Genomic DNA, 18,362 nt, shown 5'->3' with positions numbered 1-18,362 from the left:
TATTTTGAGGCATGCTGTAGACATCATATGCTCTCGCCCGTACATCCTTAGATGTGTATCTTTAGCAGATGATGATTTTAAAGACTATAATCGCAGTACTATGATCGTATCCAACAAAGGGAACAATTCCCGATGTCGTTGGTCCAAGGCAGGGTTTCTCAGCCTCAGCGCTGTTGACATTTTGGCCTGGGTCATTCTCTGTGGTGAGGCCACCCTGTGAACCATAGAGGGGTATCTGCGTCCCTGGCCTCCACCCACTGAAGCCGTTAGTACTCTCCCTGCTTCCCCCTGTTGTGACAATCAGAAATGTCTGTAGACGTTTTCACCAGACGTCCCTTGGGGACAGATGCACCCTGGGGGGTGCCGGAGTCTGGGTCCTGCAGGTGGGTCGGGATTTTTAACAGCTCTCCAGGTGACTGCTGTGAATTCAAATACCAGACTCGAGTCTGCGTTAGAGCTGCCAGGAGGGCCCGTGAAACTCGTGCTGCGCTGCCCCCGAGTTTCCGGTTCCGTGGGTCTGGGGAGGGGCCCCAGAATCTGCACTTCTCCACACTCCCAGGTGATGCCGAGGCTGCCAGTGTGGGGCCCACACACTGAGAGCCGCTGCTCCACAGCCTGAGTCCTGGTTAGATCCAGTTCCTTCTTTCGGCAGGAACATTTATAGGTGGCAATGGCCATGGCGTCACCTCAGGGGTCTCATGATGTCTGTTGGTTCCCCCTTGGGGGTGTTAAAACGGGCCTGTGGGGTCAGGAGGTGACAGCTTGCTCCCTCCGTCGTGAAGTCTCCAGGGACTTCTCACCTTGTGGTTTTGAGAGCAGCCACTGACGGTCCTTGTCAGGGTCCTTTGTGTCGTCAGGGCTTGCGAATGATGACGCCCCCCTGCTGTTCTCTGGATGTTGGCTAGGCGTGGAGTTGTGCCTCACCAGGACCTTGCTCCCCTGTCCCTCAGGTTGGGTGGGGGCAGGCATGGTGTTGCCCCCCAGCCCCTCACCTGGCCTCTGTCTGCAGGATGAAGTCGCCCACACGGTCACCGAGAGCCGAGTCCTCCAGAACACCAGGCACCCGTTCCTCACCGTGAGTGGCACTACCCTCAGGCCCAGCCGGGCCTGCCTGTGTGCCGTGGTGGGGGCTCCAGGCCGGCCCTTTGGACGGAGCTCAGGGAAAGAGCCCAGCCCTGCCACTACGAAGCAGAGACTTCTGGTGGGCCAGGCGGTGTTGGGCTCCCCAGATGGCCTGAGCCAAGAGCTTCTCCATAGGCGGTGCCTTCTTGTCAGCACTTCTGCTGACCGATGGGGTCACATTGCAAGATGGCCCCAGGAGAGCATGGCTGCTGCCTTTATGAGTTTGACCAGCCCGGCTGGTCAAAGTGGGAACATTATTTTGTTTTTGTTTTTGTTTTAAAATGTGATCCTAAAAGCAGATGTCTCGTTGTGCTGCCTGTCAGCACAGGCTGAGCAGACAGCTCTTTGGGCTGTAGTCTCCACCATGGCCAGCAGCCATCAGTTAAATGGACCATGTCAAGGGTGGCTTATGGGTCACTTCTTTAGCTCCGTTGCTGTCCAGCTGTCCTATTAAGCCACATTTGTCCAGATGAAATCTTACAAGGTACTTGGTGTAGAAGACAGGGAGCGGTGTCCTGAGCAGAGGGCTCACCCAAGGGTCCTCTGACATGTTCTCTGTAGGGCTCCTCAGAGCAGTCTGGAAACTACTGTTAGTTGGCAGATCGTTTCTCCATCCTGTCTTTGGGGTCAGCTCCCAAGCCACTGCCGACTCCCAGCCAGCACCCCTCATGTGTGTATAAGTTGCACACATTTGACTGTGAAATAGGAGGAGGAAGAGAGGTGTCAGACGGCCCTGGATGCTCAGGGCATAGTCTCTTCCCGGCCATGCCTTGGCTGGAGGCAGAGGACAGGATCGTTGAGCATGGGCCCCTTTCCCTGCCGCCCGAGCCTCGAGGCCACTCACACAGCCCACACGGTGGAGCCGGGATCCGAGCCCTGGCTGGCTGATTCCCACGGCCCGGGCCCAGCAGGGGGTGTGTGTGCAGGGTCCCACCTCCTACCCGGGCCGCCTGCCTTCCACAGGCCCTGAAGTATGCCTTCCAGACCCACGACCGCCTGTGCTTCGTGATGGAGTACGCCAACGGTGGTGAGGTGAGCTCCGCTGCCCCCACCCGGCTGTCTGGCCGGCTCCTTCTGAGTGTGGGGGAGGCGAGAGGAACTGTGGGTGAGACAGCAGGGGCGGAGGGAGACGTACTGGACGTCATCTTGGTCCATCTTCCCCCTGCCCCTTGACCAGGCATCATCATTTCAATTTTGCAGGTGGGGACACAGGCTCAGAGAGGTTAAGTGGCTTTCCCAAGTTTACACAGCTAGTGACTTGGCGGGCAGGATACAGACTGAGGTCCAGAGGGGTGAAGAGGGCTGTGGGGTGGTTGGCCGACAGCTCTGTAAAAGATGTTCTTAAAAGCTGCAGAGACAGTGTGTGTGGGCCAGTCCGCCGGTCCTTGGCTTTGCCTGAGTCCTCCTGGCGCAGAGGGCTCCGCTGCTCCTTGTCCCCGACACCCTTCCCTCTGCACGAGCTGTACTCACTGGCTCGTGATCCTTGGCTCCGTCTGTCCCATTTGGTCTCACAGCTTCTTGTCACTTGCTCATGACTGTGTCCTCTGCTTCCTTGCGGTCACTCCGTCACCTGTCCCCTCACACTGCCCCCTTCCTTTCTTCTTGGCGCCTGCTGTCTGTCCTTCGCTCTTCGTCCTCACTCGTTGTCTTGTACTCATGTGAGCTCTTATCTCCTCACTGTCCGTCACTTGTCCTTCTTGCTGTCTCTTGCTGGTTCACGGAGCGGGTGTCACCGTGTCACTGGGCCAGGTGCCGGGGGCCGGCGGGCAGTGTCCCTTCCTTCCCTCGTCTGGGCCGGGGTCTGACCTCCCCGCCCTCCCCCTCCGGCAGCTGTTCTTCCACTTGTCCCGGGAGCGCGTCTTCACGGAGGAGCGGGCCCGCTTCTATGGCGCGGAGATCGTCTCGGCCCTGGAGTACCTGCACTCTCGGGATGTGGTGTACCGCGACATCAAGGTGAGCCTGCACCCCCAGGGGTCCGCGCTGGCCCCCAGCGCACCCGGGCCCTCTGCCCTCCCTGCCTGGCCTCCCCTTCTCGGGAGGCTCTGTCTTGTCCGTGCGCCTGTGTCCAGCTCCCTCGGGGGACGCCCCTTCGCCCAGCCCCAGGGGTGCTTCTGCAGCTGGCAGCCTGGGCGGGCCTGCCACTGTCATGAGTGCTCACGCCTGGGCAGCCTCAGGGCGTAAGTTGGTGCAGGTGCTTTAGAAGACGGCCTGGCAGGGTCCACCAGCGGGGGGCGTGCATGTGCGCTGTGAGCTGGGTCCCTGTGTCCACCTCACAGCGTGGACGTGGGTGCTCCCAGCAGCGTTCTTCACACTAACCCCCTACTGGGAGCAGCCCCAGTACCTGCGCTGGGAGAGCAGAGAAAATGCAGCGCGGTGTGTTCACACGCCGGGACCTACGCAGCCCCGCGCACCGGCGAGGACGGAGTTACTGCTCTCGGTTGGGGGGTTGAGAACAAGGAAGGGGGCTGCGGGGTTCTGAGGGGCTGCTGATGCTCTTTCCTGACCTGGTAGAGGTTACCCGACGGCCCACTGAAGTGCCCCTTTGTGTTTAGTAAAAATGGGAGAAAGAAAGTGTTCCTCACATCTGAGGTTGGAAAGCGCAGCCTGCTGTCGGGGAAGCAGGGGCCAGGCCTGGCTTCCGACTCTCACCGCCCGGCTTTGTGCCGGCTTCCCTGGGGGGCAGCTGGGGGGCGCAGGTGTTGAGCCTCAGAGGGTGAGGGCTTAACCCGGTGCCGGGGGTGTGGCCCGCGGCCCAGCCTGGAGCCCCGGCATGACAGCTGCCACCCCCGGTCACGGCCCCTTTGGGGAAGGGTTGAGGGGTGTGTGGGGTTTCGAGGGGTGGCAGGAAGCCCTGGGAGGACGTGTCCCCGATACAGTGACTTTCCCTATAGCTGGAAAACCTCATGCTGGACAAAGATGGCCACATCAAGATCACTGACTTCGGCCTGTGCAAGGAGGGCATCAGTGATGGGGCCACCATGAAGACCTTCTGTGGGACCCCTGAATACCTGGCTCCCGAGGTGTCTGGGGCTGGAGGTCCAGGGACGTGTGAGGCCAAGGGCGGAGGGGCCCTCAGACCGCTGTGCTTCCCGCGCCCAGACCCTCTGAGGGCAGGGCTCCCACCTTTAGGCTGCCGTCCCCAGCCCCGGGCCCCTCGCAGCTCCTCGGCCCTGGGGTGCGGGCCTGGCCCTCATCGCCCCTCCCCGTCAGGTGCTGGAGGACAATGACTACGGCCGGGCTGTGGACTGGTGGGGGCTGGGCGTGGTGATGTACGAGATGATGTGCGGCCGCCTGCCCTTCTACAACCAGGACCACGAGCGCCTCTTCGAGCTCATCCTCATGGAGGAGATCCGCTTCCCGCGCACGCTCAGCCCCGAGGCCAAGTCCCTGCTTGCTGGGCTGCTTAAGAAGGACCCCAAGCAGAGGTGAGGGCTGGCGTCTGTCCTGCCCAGCCCAGTGCCACCTGCGCCAGTGTCCCTTCCGCCCAGAGGGGACAGCATCCACAGGTGCAGTCGCTCCTGGGTGCGTGGTGTGTGTTGTCCCCACACAGCCTCTGACAGTCCCCACAGCTGGCACTTAGCATTCCTCTGGGGCCAGGCCTATCCTTAGCCCTCTGCCTGCGTTGCCGTGTCTTATGGGGATGCTGAGGAACAGGGCGGCCCCGTGCCTGGCCTAGGGTCACCAAGTCTCATGCGGCAGAGCCAGGATGTGACGTGGCCGTCGCGCCCGCCCTCTCGGCTCTCCTCCTGGACTAGGGGACGAGGGGCCAGGTTGCAGTCTCCTGGCTCTGACCCCGGCCCCGTGAGCTCCCTCCCCAAGCCTCGTTTCCTCTTCTGTGGTCTGTGACCGGGTCAGAGTGGTTAAAGCTGTTCAGGGCCTGCACTGAAAGCTCGTCTCCCAGAGCCTGGCTGCCCGGGAGGTGGGTGCTCATGGCCGTCTCTGCCCAGGCTCGGCGGGGGGCCCAGCGATGCCAAGGAGGTCATGGAGCACAGGTTCTTCCTCAGCATCAACTGGCAGGACGTGGTACAGAAGAAGGTGAGCGCCTGCACCTGCCTGCTGCCCGCAGGTGACCTTGGCCGAGGCCTGCTGTCCTCAGGGTCCTGAACCTGGGCTCCTCTCCTCCGCAGCTCCTGCCACCCTTCAAACCTCAGGTCACATCCGAGGTCGACACGAGGTACTTCGACGACGAGTTCACTGCCCAGTCCATCACCATCACCCCCCCGGACCGCTGTGAGTGCCTGCGGCTCCTCCCCCGTGCGCTGCCTGGCTTGGGGGGGTCTGCTCTCGACCCCATTCTCCAGAAGGAAGCTCGCAGGCCCCCAGATCTGGGCAGCTGACCCTTCGGTCTGCTTGTGGGGCTTTTGCTCTTGGTCCACTGTGGGCCCCGTGGGGTTCCCAGGAGCCCTGACAGTGCGTCCCGGAGCTCAGGGGAGAGGCCTGGCAGGAGCTGCTGGGAGTTGTCAGGGCTGACGTGGCACGTTCTCGGTGGGCTTCCCATGTCACTTAGGGCTCTGGGACTGTATTGGTCCATTGAGTCTATGGCTGGTTGGGTTCTTACTCTCACCTGCCCAGGGCTGGGCTCTGCTGGGGACACAGCAGTGACCGAGACAGCCCTGGGCCCTGCCCTCAGGAGCTCCCAGTCTAGGTAGGGTGACAACCCAGAGGGGTCAGGGCAAGGGTGTAGGAATACAAGCCCAGAGGAAATGCCTGACTTGGCCTGTGAGTCAGGGAGGGCTTCCTGGAGGAGGAGGCAAGGCAATTGAGACACGTTCCTGGCAGAAAGAACGACACGTGGGATGCCCAGAAATGGGCACATCGTATGTTCAGGAACGATGGGAGCACTGCAGAGGTCCAAGGAGAGGGGAGGGAGAGGGCGTTGGGCCAAGCAGGAGGATCTGGGGGCTGCTGGGAGGAGCGAGGCCTTGTTTCCTGGGGAGCGGTGGAAGGGCTTTGTGCAGAGGAGAGACAGGGCTGCCTCAGGGCTTTAGAAAGTGCCCTGGCTGCGTGTGGAGGACTGTTGGGGGCGGGAGTGGCGGCCAGGGCAGGAGGCTGGGGCAGAGAGGTCCGGGCTAGACTGCGGGGTGGGGGTAAGAGGGGAGCAGAGGAGCCGGGGGTGCTCTGGAGGCTCGCTCAGCCTGGCTCTGCCTGGGGGTGGGGCTGACTCAGGGGCTCTGTCAGGGAGGACCTCACTGAGCCCTCTGTCCCTCTCCTGGACGGCCACCAGCTCAGGGCTTACGCTGGGGGCTGCCTGCTTCCTTCCAGGCGGGGTCCCCCATCCCCCGGCCCCAGGGAGTGCAGGCGGGCTGCCGGGCCCTCGCAGGCTGGTCTCCCCAATCTGCTCCACCGACCCCACAGATGACAGCCTGGGCTCCCTCGACCTGGACCAGCGGACCCACTTCCCCCAGTTCTCCTACTCGGCCAGCATCCGCGAGTGAGCGCCCGCTGCCGCCACAGGACGCACGCACGGCCGCCACCACCGCCGGGGGCTTCGTTCTTTTTTTTTTTTAACTTTTTATTTTGCCTTTTTTGTTTGCGTCCCCATCCCTCACCTCCTTACCCCCATTTCCAGTTTTTTCTTCAGCCCTCTGCCAAACTCCCCTTGCGGTCCCCGCGGCCCTGCCTCCAGGACCCTGTCCTGCGCTCACCTCTGCCAGACCGGGAGTCGCCGCCTGCCCCGGGACCAGCCGTGGGCGCTGAGAAGGGGCCGGTTTTGAGCAGCGTGAGCCCCAGCGGGGCCAGACAGGGGCCTGCATCCGCCGGGTGCCCAGTGACAGCACGCCGGTGCTGCCTTCCCTGCCCCGTCCTTAGGCTCTGAGTGGCCTGGCGAGGGGCAGTCCAGCCCCCTCCCCCACGGGGGCAGAAAAGCAATAATGTCCAGGGCCGGGCGGGGGGCCTTCGGAAGCTGTGGGGTCGGGGCTTAGGGCTCCCTCCTGTGGATGGGGCCCAGTCGACCCTGTGGGGGACCAGCGGGGCCCAGAGGTGGGCGCTGCCTCCTGGCCCTGCCTTCCCCCACCCCCCAAGCTGCTCTCCTGACCTGCGGGTGAGGCAGGAGGAACATTTAGGGGCTAGTCCCCGGCCCCCCGCCCCGTGCCTTACCAGGGCTTCCTTCCAGCCGGCCTTACCTCCCACTGGCCCCCGGGCCTGGCCCCATCCCTTCTGAGGGTGGGGCCTGGGTCACCCCCTTCTCTGCCTGGGGCGGAGGGGCGCCAGCCTCGGCTGTTACACATCTCACACCGAGACAGTATTGGGCCCCACGGACTTGGGTCGAGGAGCAGGTGGGGGCGGGGGTCTCTGGTACGTACCGGGGTGGGGGCCTCTGGGAACGGAGGCTCCAGGCCACCTCACCCCTCCCCCTCTCCAGGCCCCACGTTCTGCAGCCTTAAGGTGAACGTGTGTCAGTGCTGTGGGCACTCGTGTGCGTGCCCCGGACTGTGTGTGTCCGTGGGCATCCCTGTGCATCTGGGACACAGGTGCACACGGGTGTGTGTGTGCATGCGTGTTGGGTATGTGTGTGCGAGGGCAAGCGTGTCCCGGCCTCGAGTGTGGTGTGTGTGGGCTCAGGCCCCTGTCCCAGGCCCGAGCATCTCATCCCGTGGGGGAGGGGTGCTGGACTAGTGGGGGAGCCACGCCTGGGGTCCACTTGCTGCCCTGCCCCCCTCCCTTCCCCTCCCCTCCCCCCCAACATCTCCAGGTGTTTGGAATTTGGTTTTTCTGGTTTTGCTCTCCCCACCTCACCTTCTGTACTAGGTAACTCACAGAGAGACATCCTGGGGTGGGGTGGGGTTGGTTTGGGTGGGTGGGGGTCTTTTTTTCCTTTTTGTGTGTGTCTGTCATTGATCTGACAATTCTCTCTCCTCCCCCCTGGCCTTTCCCCGTTCCTCGTATTTGTACGGTACAAGCAATAAAGACACTCGTTTTAGACCGGGGCCCACCCCCCTGGGCCTTTCTTGCGCCCGGTGCTCCATTCACAGGGCCTGTCAGCCACAAGGGGGAGCATGCAGAGGGGATTGGGGAAGGCTCCCAGGCCTGGGGTGGGGCTACGGTGGGCAGACCGTTCCAGACCCTTGGAAGCTGCTTAGGCCAAGAGAAGTGGGTGGCTGTGAACAAGGAGGGTGTGCACTGTGTCGCTGAGCCCTGGGGTGAGCGTGAAAGGGAGCGACTTCATTTCTTGTGGCCCTTGAGCCCCGAGGGGGCATTGCCGGCACATCCCCGGCTCTTCACTTAGGCCAAACTGGGGAGCCTCGAGGCCTCCAGGTTCCCATCCAGAATCCTTGGTGTGTCTGTGGGGTTGGTGGTGGTCTCAGCGGGGGCGCCTCAGGTTTGGTTCGAGTCCTGCCAGCTCAGGGCATCCTCGGACCGCTGCCCCTTTATCCAGGGTTCCCACCCTTGCATCACTCCTCCCAGATCCGGGGCTGCCCGCCGAGCCCGGCATGGGCGGAGTCCACGGGAGACTTTGCCAGCAGCTGTTAGGGCTTCACACGCGTGGAGTCTCTGAGATCTGAAGGGCAGGAGGCAGGAAGGTCGGGTCCGCTTGATAGAAACCTGCATTAGCAACAGCCAAGACTCAAGGGATCTTTTGGTTTTTGTTTTTCCTAACTTCAGATGGACTTTATTTATTTAATTACGAAAATATGTCCCGGTGGGCATAAAGAAAGCCTTTTTTTTTTTTTTTTTTAAATTCCAATTCCTTTTTTTTTTTTTTTTTTTTTAAAGATTTTATTTTTTCCTTTTTCTCCCCAAAGCCCCCCGGTACATAGTTGTGTATTCTTCGTTGTGGGTTCCTCTAGTTGTGGCATGTGGGACGCTGCCTCAGCGTGGTCTGACGAGCAGTGCCATGTCCGCGCCCAGGATTCGAACCGACGAAACACTGGGCCGCCTGCAGCGGAGCGCGCGAACGTAACCACTCGGCCACGGGGCCAGCCCCTAAAGAAAGCCTTTTGCCCTTCCCTCTGTCGCAGCCCTCTGAGGTGACCAGTGCTAGGGTTTCTCTTCACGTCCCACTGTCACTTGGGTCTTCCTCAATCTGGGGGCGGCTGTCTCCCTTTCCATTGGGGGGGTGGCCCAGCGGCAGTCGGCTGCTTCCCTCAGTGGCACGGGCGTCCATGGATGGAGCGGTGCCTCCCGTTTCTGTGCGAGGACTTTTCCCAAAGGGGGTTTCAGGTGGAAGTCTTAATAAAATTTTACCAATGAGAAAAATGAAATTTTGAGTCAATCTGTGTTTTGTCACGTGCATGTAAAAAATTTCACAAGTCTTGGTGTGTGTAAAGAATAATGCAGGCAAAAGTATGAGGAGGAAGTCCAGTCCCCGGACCCCAGGGACCTCCGGCAGGAGGACCTGGGAGACAGCCCGTCCCCCTCCCCTTGCGCAGTTTTCTCCCCGTGAATCATGCCACACCCGCCTCACCCAGGCTCGCATGGTCGAAGGGTGTGCTGGGCCATCGGAGAAACGAGGTCCTCTTTCGGGCACTTCTCTGCATTCTGGGGACCCCTCGTGGGCATAGCCATCGTGCGTCCCAGCTGCTCCATGAGGCTCCTGGGGTGGGTGCGCCTCAGCTGAGCGAGCCGCCCCCTGGTGAGAATTTGCTTGTTTCCAGGTTTTTTTGTTCTGCCGACACGACTGTAATAAATCTTCACGGTCCATCTTGACCGCACCGGGCTTTTATTTTGTGGCCTACGTTCCCGGGTCGCTGTATTTTAATCTGTGTCTGATAGTTTTCCCCCGAAGTGAGGTGGTTCATGTATTTTTAACTTTAATTTTGAAGTACTTGTAGATTCTAGAAAACTTAGAAACTTCCAAAAATAGTACGAAAATCACTCCAGGAGTGGTGCAGGACATACACGAGATGATCCTGGAGCATCCTGTGGTGCCCGGATGCGAGGACCTGCTAACCAAACCTCCCCCTCGCCCATGGGCGTGCGAACCGCAGGAGCCACAGGAGCCGGGGGGGACGAGCTCCCGGCGACAGCGCTGAGAGCAGTTTGAGCAGCAGAGAACTAGTCTTGGTTACACCCGAAGTGTAGAATGAGTGAGGCCATACTGATGGAAGTGACAAACATACGGTGAGAAGACACCTGTGCAGAACTGCAGAGCTTTCCTGTGGATTTCCGCCCTCACGGAGGGGAGCAGACCCCCCACGCCTTAGGTGTGGGCTGCAAAGTGACTTCCTTCCGAAAGTGACTTCCGTGCAGTGTGGCCGGGGGGGAGGCAGCTTTCCCGTGGGGAAGCCCGGCACGCGCCGCTGAGCCGTGGTCAGGCCGCGCCGCGCCGCTGCGTCCTGTGGGCGGCAGGCGCCCTGCTAGGATGCGGTGAGAACCGGGCCCCACCTGTCTTCCTGCCTGAACGCGCACCCCGGTCCAATCCGGAGAAACACCGCTAGTTCTCAGAACTGGCCAGGGGGCTCCAAACAAGGCAAGCCCGAGAAACCGTCACCGCCGAGAAGGCTTGAGGAGACCCGCAGAGCGAGTGGAACGTGGGGTCCCGGCACAGAGACAGGCGTTAGGCAGGAAGTCGAGGGAGCTGAAAAAAGCAGGGACTTGAATAACGTATCCCTGTGGGTTCATTAAATTGTGACACATGTACCACTGTCGTGTGAGATGTTAGCAGGAGAAATGGGGTGGGGTATCAGTCTATGTGAATTTTTTATTTAAGAAAAATACAAGGAATTCTCATCCACGCTTCACGCAGGTTCCCCGGGACGTATTACATTTCCTTTAGTCCCTCCCTCTCTCGTCCATGTTGACATGTCACGTTGTCCTAGAATGAGAACATTCGCTCTCGTAACTGCAGTCCAAGCCTCGAGGTCAGGAGGTCAGCATTGACACAGCACTATTCCTCCAGACCCTCACAGACTTTGCTAATGGTCACATGAAAGCCCTTGTAGACGAAAGAAAGGAAAAACTCCTGCCTGGTGACCGGTCCAGGCGCGCAGGTTCGAAGCTCCCAGGGCACTTTATTTTGCAGAATGTCCCTCAGGGTTGGCTCCCTGATGTCTGCTCGTGGTTCTGTCGCAGCCATTGGCAGGAATGCCCAGCCACGGCGTGCCCCTCCCACTGCATCCTCTCCAGAGGCACAGGAGACCATCTGTCCCACTCCTGGGGCTGACTCTGACCCCTTGGTTAAGATGGCCTCTGTCAGGCTCCTCCACTGGAAGTCACTACTGTCCCTGTGTAGTGAGTGAGCAACTCGAGTGGAGATACCGAGAATGTAAATATCTGCGTTCTCCTCCAGCATTCAGGCAAAGGGAACAGCAAGCATAAAGGTCCTGAGGCAGGCAGCTGTCTGAGGTGTTCTGGGAACATAAAGAGGACAGCGTGTCTCGAGTAAGGGAGGAGAAGAGTGGAAGGAAATGAGGTTAGAGGGGTGACAATGGGCCAAAGGGACTTTGTGGCCAAGATAAGGGGTTTAGGGTTTATTTTAAGTATGACAGGAAGCCATTGGCAGCATCTCACACTCCTCTCTGCTCACTTTTTCAGCCTCGATGACCTCTGAACGCATGAGGAGAGCAAGCTCTTTCCTGCCTCAGGGCCTTTGCTCAGGCTGTTCCCACCCCTTGGAATATTCTCCCCTCTCTTTGTATTCCTGGCTCCTTCTCTTTCAGCTAAGGTCACCTCCTCAAAGAGACCCTTCCAGATCACTGTCTCCAAATTACAGCTGGCCTGTTTACTCATTCATTCAACAAATACTTATGGAGGGCCTACTATGTGCCAGGCCCTGTTCTAGGCACTGAGAATACAGCAATGGAAAAAAAACCCAGGCCAGCCCTGCCCTCCTGGGGCTCACATTCTAGTCAGGAGGGAGACAATAAATAGGAAGTGAGTCGGTGCTAAGGAGAGAATAAAGGCAGAGGATGGGGACAGGAAATGTTCAGGATCGCATTCTTCACGAAAGTAACATCTGAGTAAACCCCTTAAAGGGAATGAGGGATCTCGGAGGGAAAGGCATTTCAGGCAGAGGGACCAGCCAGTGCAAAGGCCCTGAGGTAGAAGCATGCCTGGTGGGGGTGGGGATGAGCCAGGAGGCCAGTGTGGTGAGAGAGGAATGAGTGAGGGGGCGACAGACAGGAAATGAGCTCATAGGGGTGTGTCTTGGCTGCGGTGGGGAGAGAGACTATAGGGCCTCGTGGACTTTCAACTGGAGGGAGATGGGAGCCCCGATGGACAGAGGCAGTGTGAGCTGATTTCTTAGGTGTGCACAGCCTCCCTTCTGGCTGCCTGTGGGGACTGCCGGGGACAGGGACAGGGACAGGGAGGGCAGTGGGCAGGCTGCTGCCCTAGTCCAGCCCTACCACCGGCCCCGGGCCTGATCACCACCTCAGCTCTGGGCCGTGGGCTTGGGAAAGGCAGCGAGCGCGCGTGCTCAGCCCCGGGTCCCCGCCGCGCGGAACGCAGCGGCCCGCCTGAAATCTCCGCTAGGGGACTTCCTGCTCCCCTGTCTTGAGCTTTTGCTGTATTGAGCCCTGCGCTGGACGCTGCAAGACACCATGTTAGAAGTTCTGAAACTTCCCCACTTTACAGCCAAGGAGAGTGAGGCTCAGAGGGGCTGCATCTGGCCACAGAGGAAGCAGCAGGACGAGGATCTGACTCCAGCTGCCCGACCTAGAGGGTCTGCAGGGGGCAGAGCCAGCCTTTGGGACCCGCGCCCCAGCCCGCGCACCTGCCCAGCAGAGGCGTGCTCTCGCGCACGCGCCTGGGCGCATTTAAGGCGCGCGCCGCGGGCGCCGCGCTCCGGCGGGAACTGGCGGACGCAGGGCCTGGCTCCCGCCGCCAGCCTGGAGGATGCTGGTGAGATGCGGCGCCGGGGGCCTGCTCCCCCTCGGGCCTCCCTCCGGGCACTGACCCCCCAGCCCCTCTCCCTTGCAGAGTCCAGCTGCCTCCCTCGACCCACAGCCTCCGAGCACGCCCCGCGCCGACGGCGTCCCCGCGGGCACGAGCGCCTACGCCGTGCGCCCCCCGGGGCCGTGCGCGCCGCCGGGGCTGGAGGAGGCGCTGAGCGCGCTGGGGCTGGAGGGAGAACGCGAGTACGCCGGGGACATCTTCGCCGAGGTCATGGTGAGCGGGGCGGCGGGGCGCCCCTGCACGGCAGCAGAGGGGTTCAGCTTAGACGAGGCCGAAGCCCACCCGCTCGCCCAACACCCACCCGACGGGCGTTTCTACCCCCTGCCCCCCCCTCCCCCGCCAGCCTCGCTCTCGGCTCTTCCCACAGACGCTCCAGCCCCCGCCCCAACTTCTCGTCTTGCTTTTGGTGGCACAGTCACCTGGGCGGTTTCCAGCGCCCGGAGCGCCCTTTCCCCGCCTCCCCAAGCCGTTTGCAGCCTTTGCAGTCCCTCCTTGGTATTTCATAGCCCCTCGTACTTGTCCCCCACATTTATTCGTTTAACAAATAGCGAGTTATTAGGTGTTTTCCAGCATGTTCTAGGCGCTGGGGACGCTGTGATGAACAGCATAGTCGGTCTGTCCTCATTGTGGGGAGACGAGCAGGTGTAAGTGAGCATTTCAGAAGAGCCACACAGAGCAAAACACAGGCCGGTGGTCCGCAGGCATCTGTCTGGGCTAGGCACCGTCGGGAGGAATACTGAAGGCAGGAACTGATTTAACAAACCTCTGGTGGGCGCCTCTCCCGGCCCGGGGCCTCTGTCCGGAACTGAGCTACAGCCCGGATCTGGGCAGACATCCCCGCCCTATCCAGGCAAACAGACAAAGCTCCAGAGGAAACACCGGCTATCTCCAGACTGAAAATATTATGAGAATAAAGCGATAAGATAGAGGGATGGGGTGCAAGGAGAAGTATAGAGAGAGTCAGGGAAATTTTAGCTGAGACTTGAATGACCGTGAAGGAGTCAGCAAGGCAAGGAGCTGGGGAAGGACTATTTCAGGTGGAAAGAACAGTATATGCGTGCAAAGGCCCTGAGGTAGGAATGAGCTTGGCATCGTCTAGGACCAAAAGAAGGCTGGTGTAGCCAGGGTGTGTGGATTGTGAGGGGACAGAGGGGCCAGGTGATGTTGGAGCAGAGGTAGGGCCTGAGAGAGTCAGAGAGGAATTAGGGTTTTCTCCTGAGGGTTCTGGAAACGATGGAAGGGTTTTAAGCTGGGGAATTCCTCGGTCAGATCTGTACTTTAGAAAGACCCTTCAGAGTGCTCTGAGGGGGATGGGTTGAGGGTTGGTGACCAGGTGTGGAATCTGGGGAGATGCTCAAGGAGGTCCAGTGGTCCTGCAGGCTCGAGAGGGGTCCAGAACAAAGTCCGGGTTCTAGATGCGCACAGGGAAGAGCAGAATCTTTGGACGAGATGTTGGAGGCCAGTTTGGGTGTGGCACTCGTGTGCCATCCGACGGGTGCGAGGAGGCTGCGGCACCCAGGCCTGGAGCCCAGGAGACGAGCCGAGGCACAGGTGTGGAGAGTGAGCCGTCCCTGCCCAACCCCAGGTGTGCCGCGCGCTGCCCAGGAGGGCCCTGCCGAGCACCGTGACCGCGGAGATGCGCGCGCTCGTGGTGGACTGGCTGGTCCAGGTGCACGTACGTAGCTGGGGAAGGGGCAGGGCCGGGCCCGCGGCACAGCTTAGGGCCCTGCTGCTCACCCGCGCCCCTTCCCAGGAGTACCTGGGCCTGGCAGGGGACACGCTCTACCTGGCCGTGCACCTGCTCGATTCCTACCTGCGCGCGGGCCGAGTGCGCCTACACCGCCTGCAGCTGCTGGGCGTGGCCTGCCTCTTCGTGGCGTGCAAGATGGAAGAGTGCGTGCTTCCCGAGGTACTTCCGGGGTGGGCCGAGGAGGGTGGAGCTCTGCCTGCTGGCCGCAGTCACGGATTAAACGCCTACTGTGTGCCAAGCACCGTGCCAAGCGAGCGCTTTAGGAACTCTTGGAATGCCAGCATATCTATGTGAGGCAGGGGACACATGAGTGTGTCCCTTTAACAGAGGAGGAGACTGAGGCCCAGAGAGAGGAAGACATTGGCCCCAGATCAGGCAGTTGGGACTCGGGTTCGGTCTTCGGTAGTTACAGTCCATCTTGAACAGTTACTGTTAACAAGCGTATACTCAGTGCCTTATCAGAACCGCCTGGTGAAGCAGGGAGAAGTGTCTCCGTTTACGGGTGAGGAAACTGAGTCTCAGCCTCCGTGAATGTCCCTGTCACACAGGGAGTAGATGGCAGGCTTTGAACCCGAAGCCAGGTCTTCCTGACTCCGAAGCCTGTGCGCTCCATGACTTCCAGACGACGCAGCAGTGGCCCCATTTTACAGACCAGGAAACTGAGGTCCAGAACGGGTACTGGACTGAGCGCAGGCGCTGCAGGGCAGGGAGGAGCGAGCCGGGCCCGAGACTCCCCCACCCTTCTCCCCCCACTCCGCAGCCCGCCTCCCTCTGCCTCCTGGGCGCCGGCTCCTTCTCGCGGGCGGAGCTTCTGCGCGCCGAGCGCCGCATCCTGAGCCGCCTGGATTTCCGGCTGCACCACCCGGGCCCGCTGCTGTGCCTCGGGCTGCTGTCCGCGCTGGCCCGGAGCGGCCCCCAGGTGCGCGGGGCGGGGCCCGGGGAGGGGGCGGGGCCTGCGCGGGCTGGGGGCGGGGCCTGACGTTCGTCCAGCTGCCCGGGCAGGTGACGCTCCTTGCCACCTACTTCCTGGAGCTGTCCCTGCTGGAGGCCGAGGCCGCGGGCTGGGAGCCCGCTCGGCGCGCAGCTGCGGCGCTGAGCCTGGCGCACCGCGTGCTGGACGGGGCGGGCTCCGGGCCCGAGCCGGCGCTTTACAGGTACGGCCGTGGCCGAGGGGCTCTGGGGCTCCAGCGACCTATCTTCCTGGACGCTGTCTTGACCGTCTCAGAGAATGAGAGACAATTATGGGGGAGGAGGGTGCACCTCGACTTGGCTTTTCTGGGTGTGAGAGAAGGATGTGTCTGTCTGGTCTGGAGGTGTCTGAGCATGGGGTGTTTGTCTGGATTTGGGGACCCTTCACCTTGCCCCAGGGTGGGAGAGAGGAGATCCCCGGGCCCGGAAGATGCTCTGCGTTGCGGGGTTGAGAAGGAGAGGTCTGTCGGCCTCGAGTCGCCCAGCTCCCCTTGTGGCCGCGAACGGGGCTCCTTTTCGCTGCTCGAGCCTCTTCCCCGTACCCATGGCACCGGGTGGCAGGGTGAATGTCTTTTCTCCCATCCCGTGTCCACGGGGCGGAGCTGGATGTCACCTCGTCCCCAGCCCCACTCCTTCCCTCCCCGCGGGTCCTGGCTCTCCCCAAGCCGCGCCCTGCGGGGAGAATCGGGGGTCGTCCCCTCCTCCGCGCCCCCCGGTCGCTCTCTAGATGATGGGCCTCGTGTCCGATCTCGAGAGAGCCCCCGAGCGGTCCTCGGGGACCCAAGTCAACGCGTCTTCTCAGCCTCCGAGGACAGGTCGTGTCCACCGCTGCCCCTGCCTCAGTTTCCCCGTCTCCCCGCCGCAGCCCCGCGGAGCTGGGCCCGCTCGAGCCGTGCATGGCCCGCGCCGCGCTCCGGGGTCCCGCGCCCGGCCGCGCCGCCATCTTCCTCAAGTACGCGCGGCCCCAGCGCCGGGGCACCAGCCTCGCCGCCGCCCGCCTGCTCCGCCGCCCGCAGCCCGGGCCTCCCTGAGCCCGGGGACCGCATCGAAGAAGACTCCGTGTGTGTCCGTCTCCCGTTTCAATAAAAGAGTTTTTATTCCCGGCGCTCTCTGTCCTCATTGGTCGAATTCAGGCCCTCCCCCCACTTCTGATTGGTTACTTCCTCGGCCCCTCATCCCTCTGATTGGATGTTCTCTAGTCCTTTAATGGTTGCTGGGAGACGCGATGCGGATTCCGGACTCGTCCGCGAGGGGGCGCTGGCGGACTTCCGCAAGTGCCGCTTAGAGGGATAAAACTGGGATTCCAAACGCAAACGGTCGCGGGAGACAGAGATGCTAAGAGGAAAATGGCAATGCAAGCTGAATGACCCTCGGTCTCAGGGTTGGGAACAAACTAGGAGGGATGGCGACCGTGGGAAACAGAATGCCTGCCCCAGTCGTGAGGCCTCGGTGTTGACAGATTTTCAGATTTTGTTTAAGTGAAGTCAAAAGTTTACAATTCCATAAATATCTCTGCTCTTATATGTTGGTAACTAATTCATTTTTTTTTTTGAGGAAGATTAGCCTTGAGCTAACCTCCGCGGCCAATCCTCCTCTTTTTGCTGAGGAGCTAACATCTGTGCTCATCTTCTATTTTATATGTGGGACGCCACAACGGCATGGCTTGATGAGTGATGCACTAGGTCCGCGCTCAGGATCCCAACCGGGGAACCCCGGGCCACCAAAGGGAGGGTGAGAACTTAACCGCTACTGCCACCGGGCTGGCCCCACTAATTCAATATTTTTTAATGGTTGCACAAACCCAACATATTAAATATACTGGCCTGTGAGGGTCATCAGTTGGTGATAGGGTCTTGGATAGCAAGAGTTCCATAAATGGGATCTGATCCACATAACCTCTAAAGTGCCACAGCGTCAGCGGCAGGGGAGGATATACGGTGGAGGCGGGGGAGGGTGGAAATACAGGCACGGGGCTTGGGACTGAGACCCAAGCTAGGGTCTTGGAGGATGGGTGGTCATACATACAGTTATTCACTCACTTATTCAACAGCTGTATATGGAGGCTGACTCAGAGCCGGGCACTTATGGTCACAAATCTCACCATGTCATGGATGATAAACACCCGTTGTCAATTTCGCATGACTGTCCCAGGCCCTGAGCGCCGTGCTTTACCTGCGTAACCGGATCCAGCCCCTGCCACTACTCTGAAGGAAGCTCACTTCTTATCCCAAGTTAAACGGCAGGAAGTCAAGGTGGAGGGAGATCAAGGAGCTTGACCAACGTGCCACCGCCACATAAGCAGCCAAGGAGGGCTGATTTGCCCTCAGTTTTCCTCCAGAAGCCTCTCACATGTTTCCTGCGCTGTACCCTCCTTTCTTACTGTACTGCTCACTCTGAGCTGTCTCCCCACTGGACTTGGGGCCCAGGAGGGCAGGGTCTGAGGCTGTCTCAGTCCCTGCTATGTCCCAGCATCACCCAGCCCAGAGCTGGGCACAGAAAAGATATCAGTGAATATTCGTTTGTTGCATAGATAAACAAATGAGTTTCAAAGTTGCTCTCATTGTCCCATGATGAGGATAGAGTTCCGGGTAGTTTAAGTGATTTGTCCAAGGCGTATAACTAGGGAGAAAATAAGCAGGGAATTAAATCTGGACAGCTTGACTCCTGTGTTCTTATCCAATATGCC

At 60.4% G+C, this 18,362-nt stretch overlaps 2 protein-coding genes and 1 long non-coding RNA gene across 10 annotated transcripts in view; 2 read left to right on the top strand and 1 right to left on the bottom strand.

Moving 5' to 3' along the window:
• Nucleotides 1-7,476, top strand: part of AKT2 (AKT serine/threonine kinase 2) — a 45,855-nt gene extending 38,379 nt beyond the window's left edge. For all 4 annotated transcript variants that reach the window (XM_044759048.2, XM_014860254.3, XM_014860255.3 and 1 more), the window contains exons 7-14: nucleotides 1,010-1,075; nucleotides 2,086-2,154; nucleotides 2,953-3,075; nucleotides 4,014-4,142; nucleotides 4,333-4,547; nucleotides 5,070-5,157; nucleotides 5,250-5,352; nucleotides 6,478-7,476. In XM_044759048.2, coding sequence (XP_044614983.1) covers nucleotides 1,010-1,075; nucleotides 2,086-2,154; nucleotides 2,953-3,075; nucleotides 4,014-4,142; nucleotides 4,333-4,547; nucleotides 5,070-5,157; nucleotides 5,250-5,352; nucleotides 6,478-6,557 — 873 coding nt within the window. In that variant the 3' untranslated portion in view covers nucleotides 6,558-7,476. The remainder of the gene's footprint in view (nucleotides 1-1,009; nucleotides 1,076-2,085; nucleotides 2,155-2,952; nucleotides 3,076-4,013; nucleotides 4,143-4,332; nucleotides 4,548-5,069; nucleotides 5,158-5,249; nucleotides 5,353-6,477) is intronic.
• Nucleotides 7,477-8,743: 1,267 nt separating this feature from the next.
• Nucleotides 8,744-9,188, bottom strand: LOC139042132 (uncharacterized). The gene is made up of 2 exons (XR_011498369.1): nucleotides 9,057-9,188; nucleotides 8,744-8,778 (listed from the first exon to the last, which is right to left on the bottom strand). It is a non-coding gene; the product is annotated as an uncharacterized lncRNA (long non-coding RNA).
• Nucleotides 9,189-12,471: 3,283 nt separating this feature from the next.
• Nucleotides 12,472-17,868, top strand: CCNP (cyclin P). Of its 5 annotated transcripts, none has more exons than XM_070499071.1 (7): nucleotides 12,770-12,903; nucleotides 12,982-13,170; nucleotides 14,543-14,632; nucleotides 14,711-14,866; nucleotides 15,468-15,626; nucleotides 15,710-15,861; nucleotides 16,542-16,782. In XM_070499071.1, the coding sequence occupies exons 1-7, from the start codon at nucleotides 12,898-12,900 to the stop codon at nucleotides 16,705-16,707; spliced, it is 918 nt and encodes a 305-aa protein (XP_070355172.1). In that variant the 5' UTR covers nucleotides 12,770-12,897; the 3' UTR covers nucleotides 16,708-16,782. The 5 variants fall into 5 exon arrangements, with proteins under 5 accessions (XP_070355171.1, XP_070355172.1, XP_044615989.1 ...); XM_044760054.2 differs by having other exon boundaries at nucleotides 15,698-15,861; nucleotides 16,542-16,781; XM_044760053.2 differs by lacking the exon at nucleotides 15,710-15,861 and having other exon boundaries at nucleotides 16,542-17,868.
• Nucleotides 17,869-18,362: the final 494 nt, after the last annotated feature.

Source organism: Equus asinus, chromosome 26, assembly GCF_041296235.1.
Source record: "Equus asinus isolate D_3611 breed Donkey chromosome 26, EquAss-T2T_v2, whole genome shotgun sequence".
NCBI lineage: Eukaryota > Metazoa > Chordata > Mammalia > Perissodactyla > Equidae > Equus > Equus asinus.
Note: the sequence above shows the minus strand (reverse complement) of the source record. Positions and strands in the feature narration are given on the sequence as shown.

Bases quoted from the DNA above. Each gene is read 5' to 3' on its own strand.
- CCNP (XM_044760051.2), top strand. The intron at 14,633-14,710 runs GTACGTAGCTGG...GCCCCTTCCCAG, and splicing joins ACTGGCTGGTCCAGGTGCAC to GAGTACCTGGGCCTGGCAGG. The intron at 14,867-15,467 runs GTACTTCCGGGG...CCCACTCCGCAG, and splicing joins AAGAGTGCGTGCTTCCCGAG to CCCGCCTCCCTCTGCCTCCT.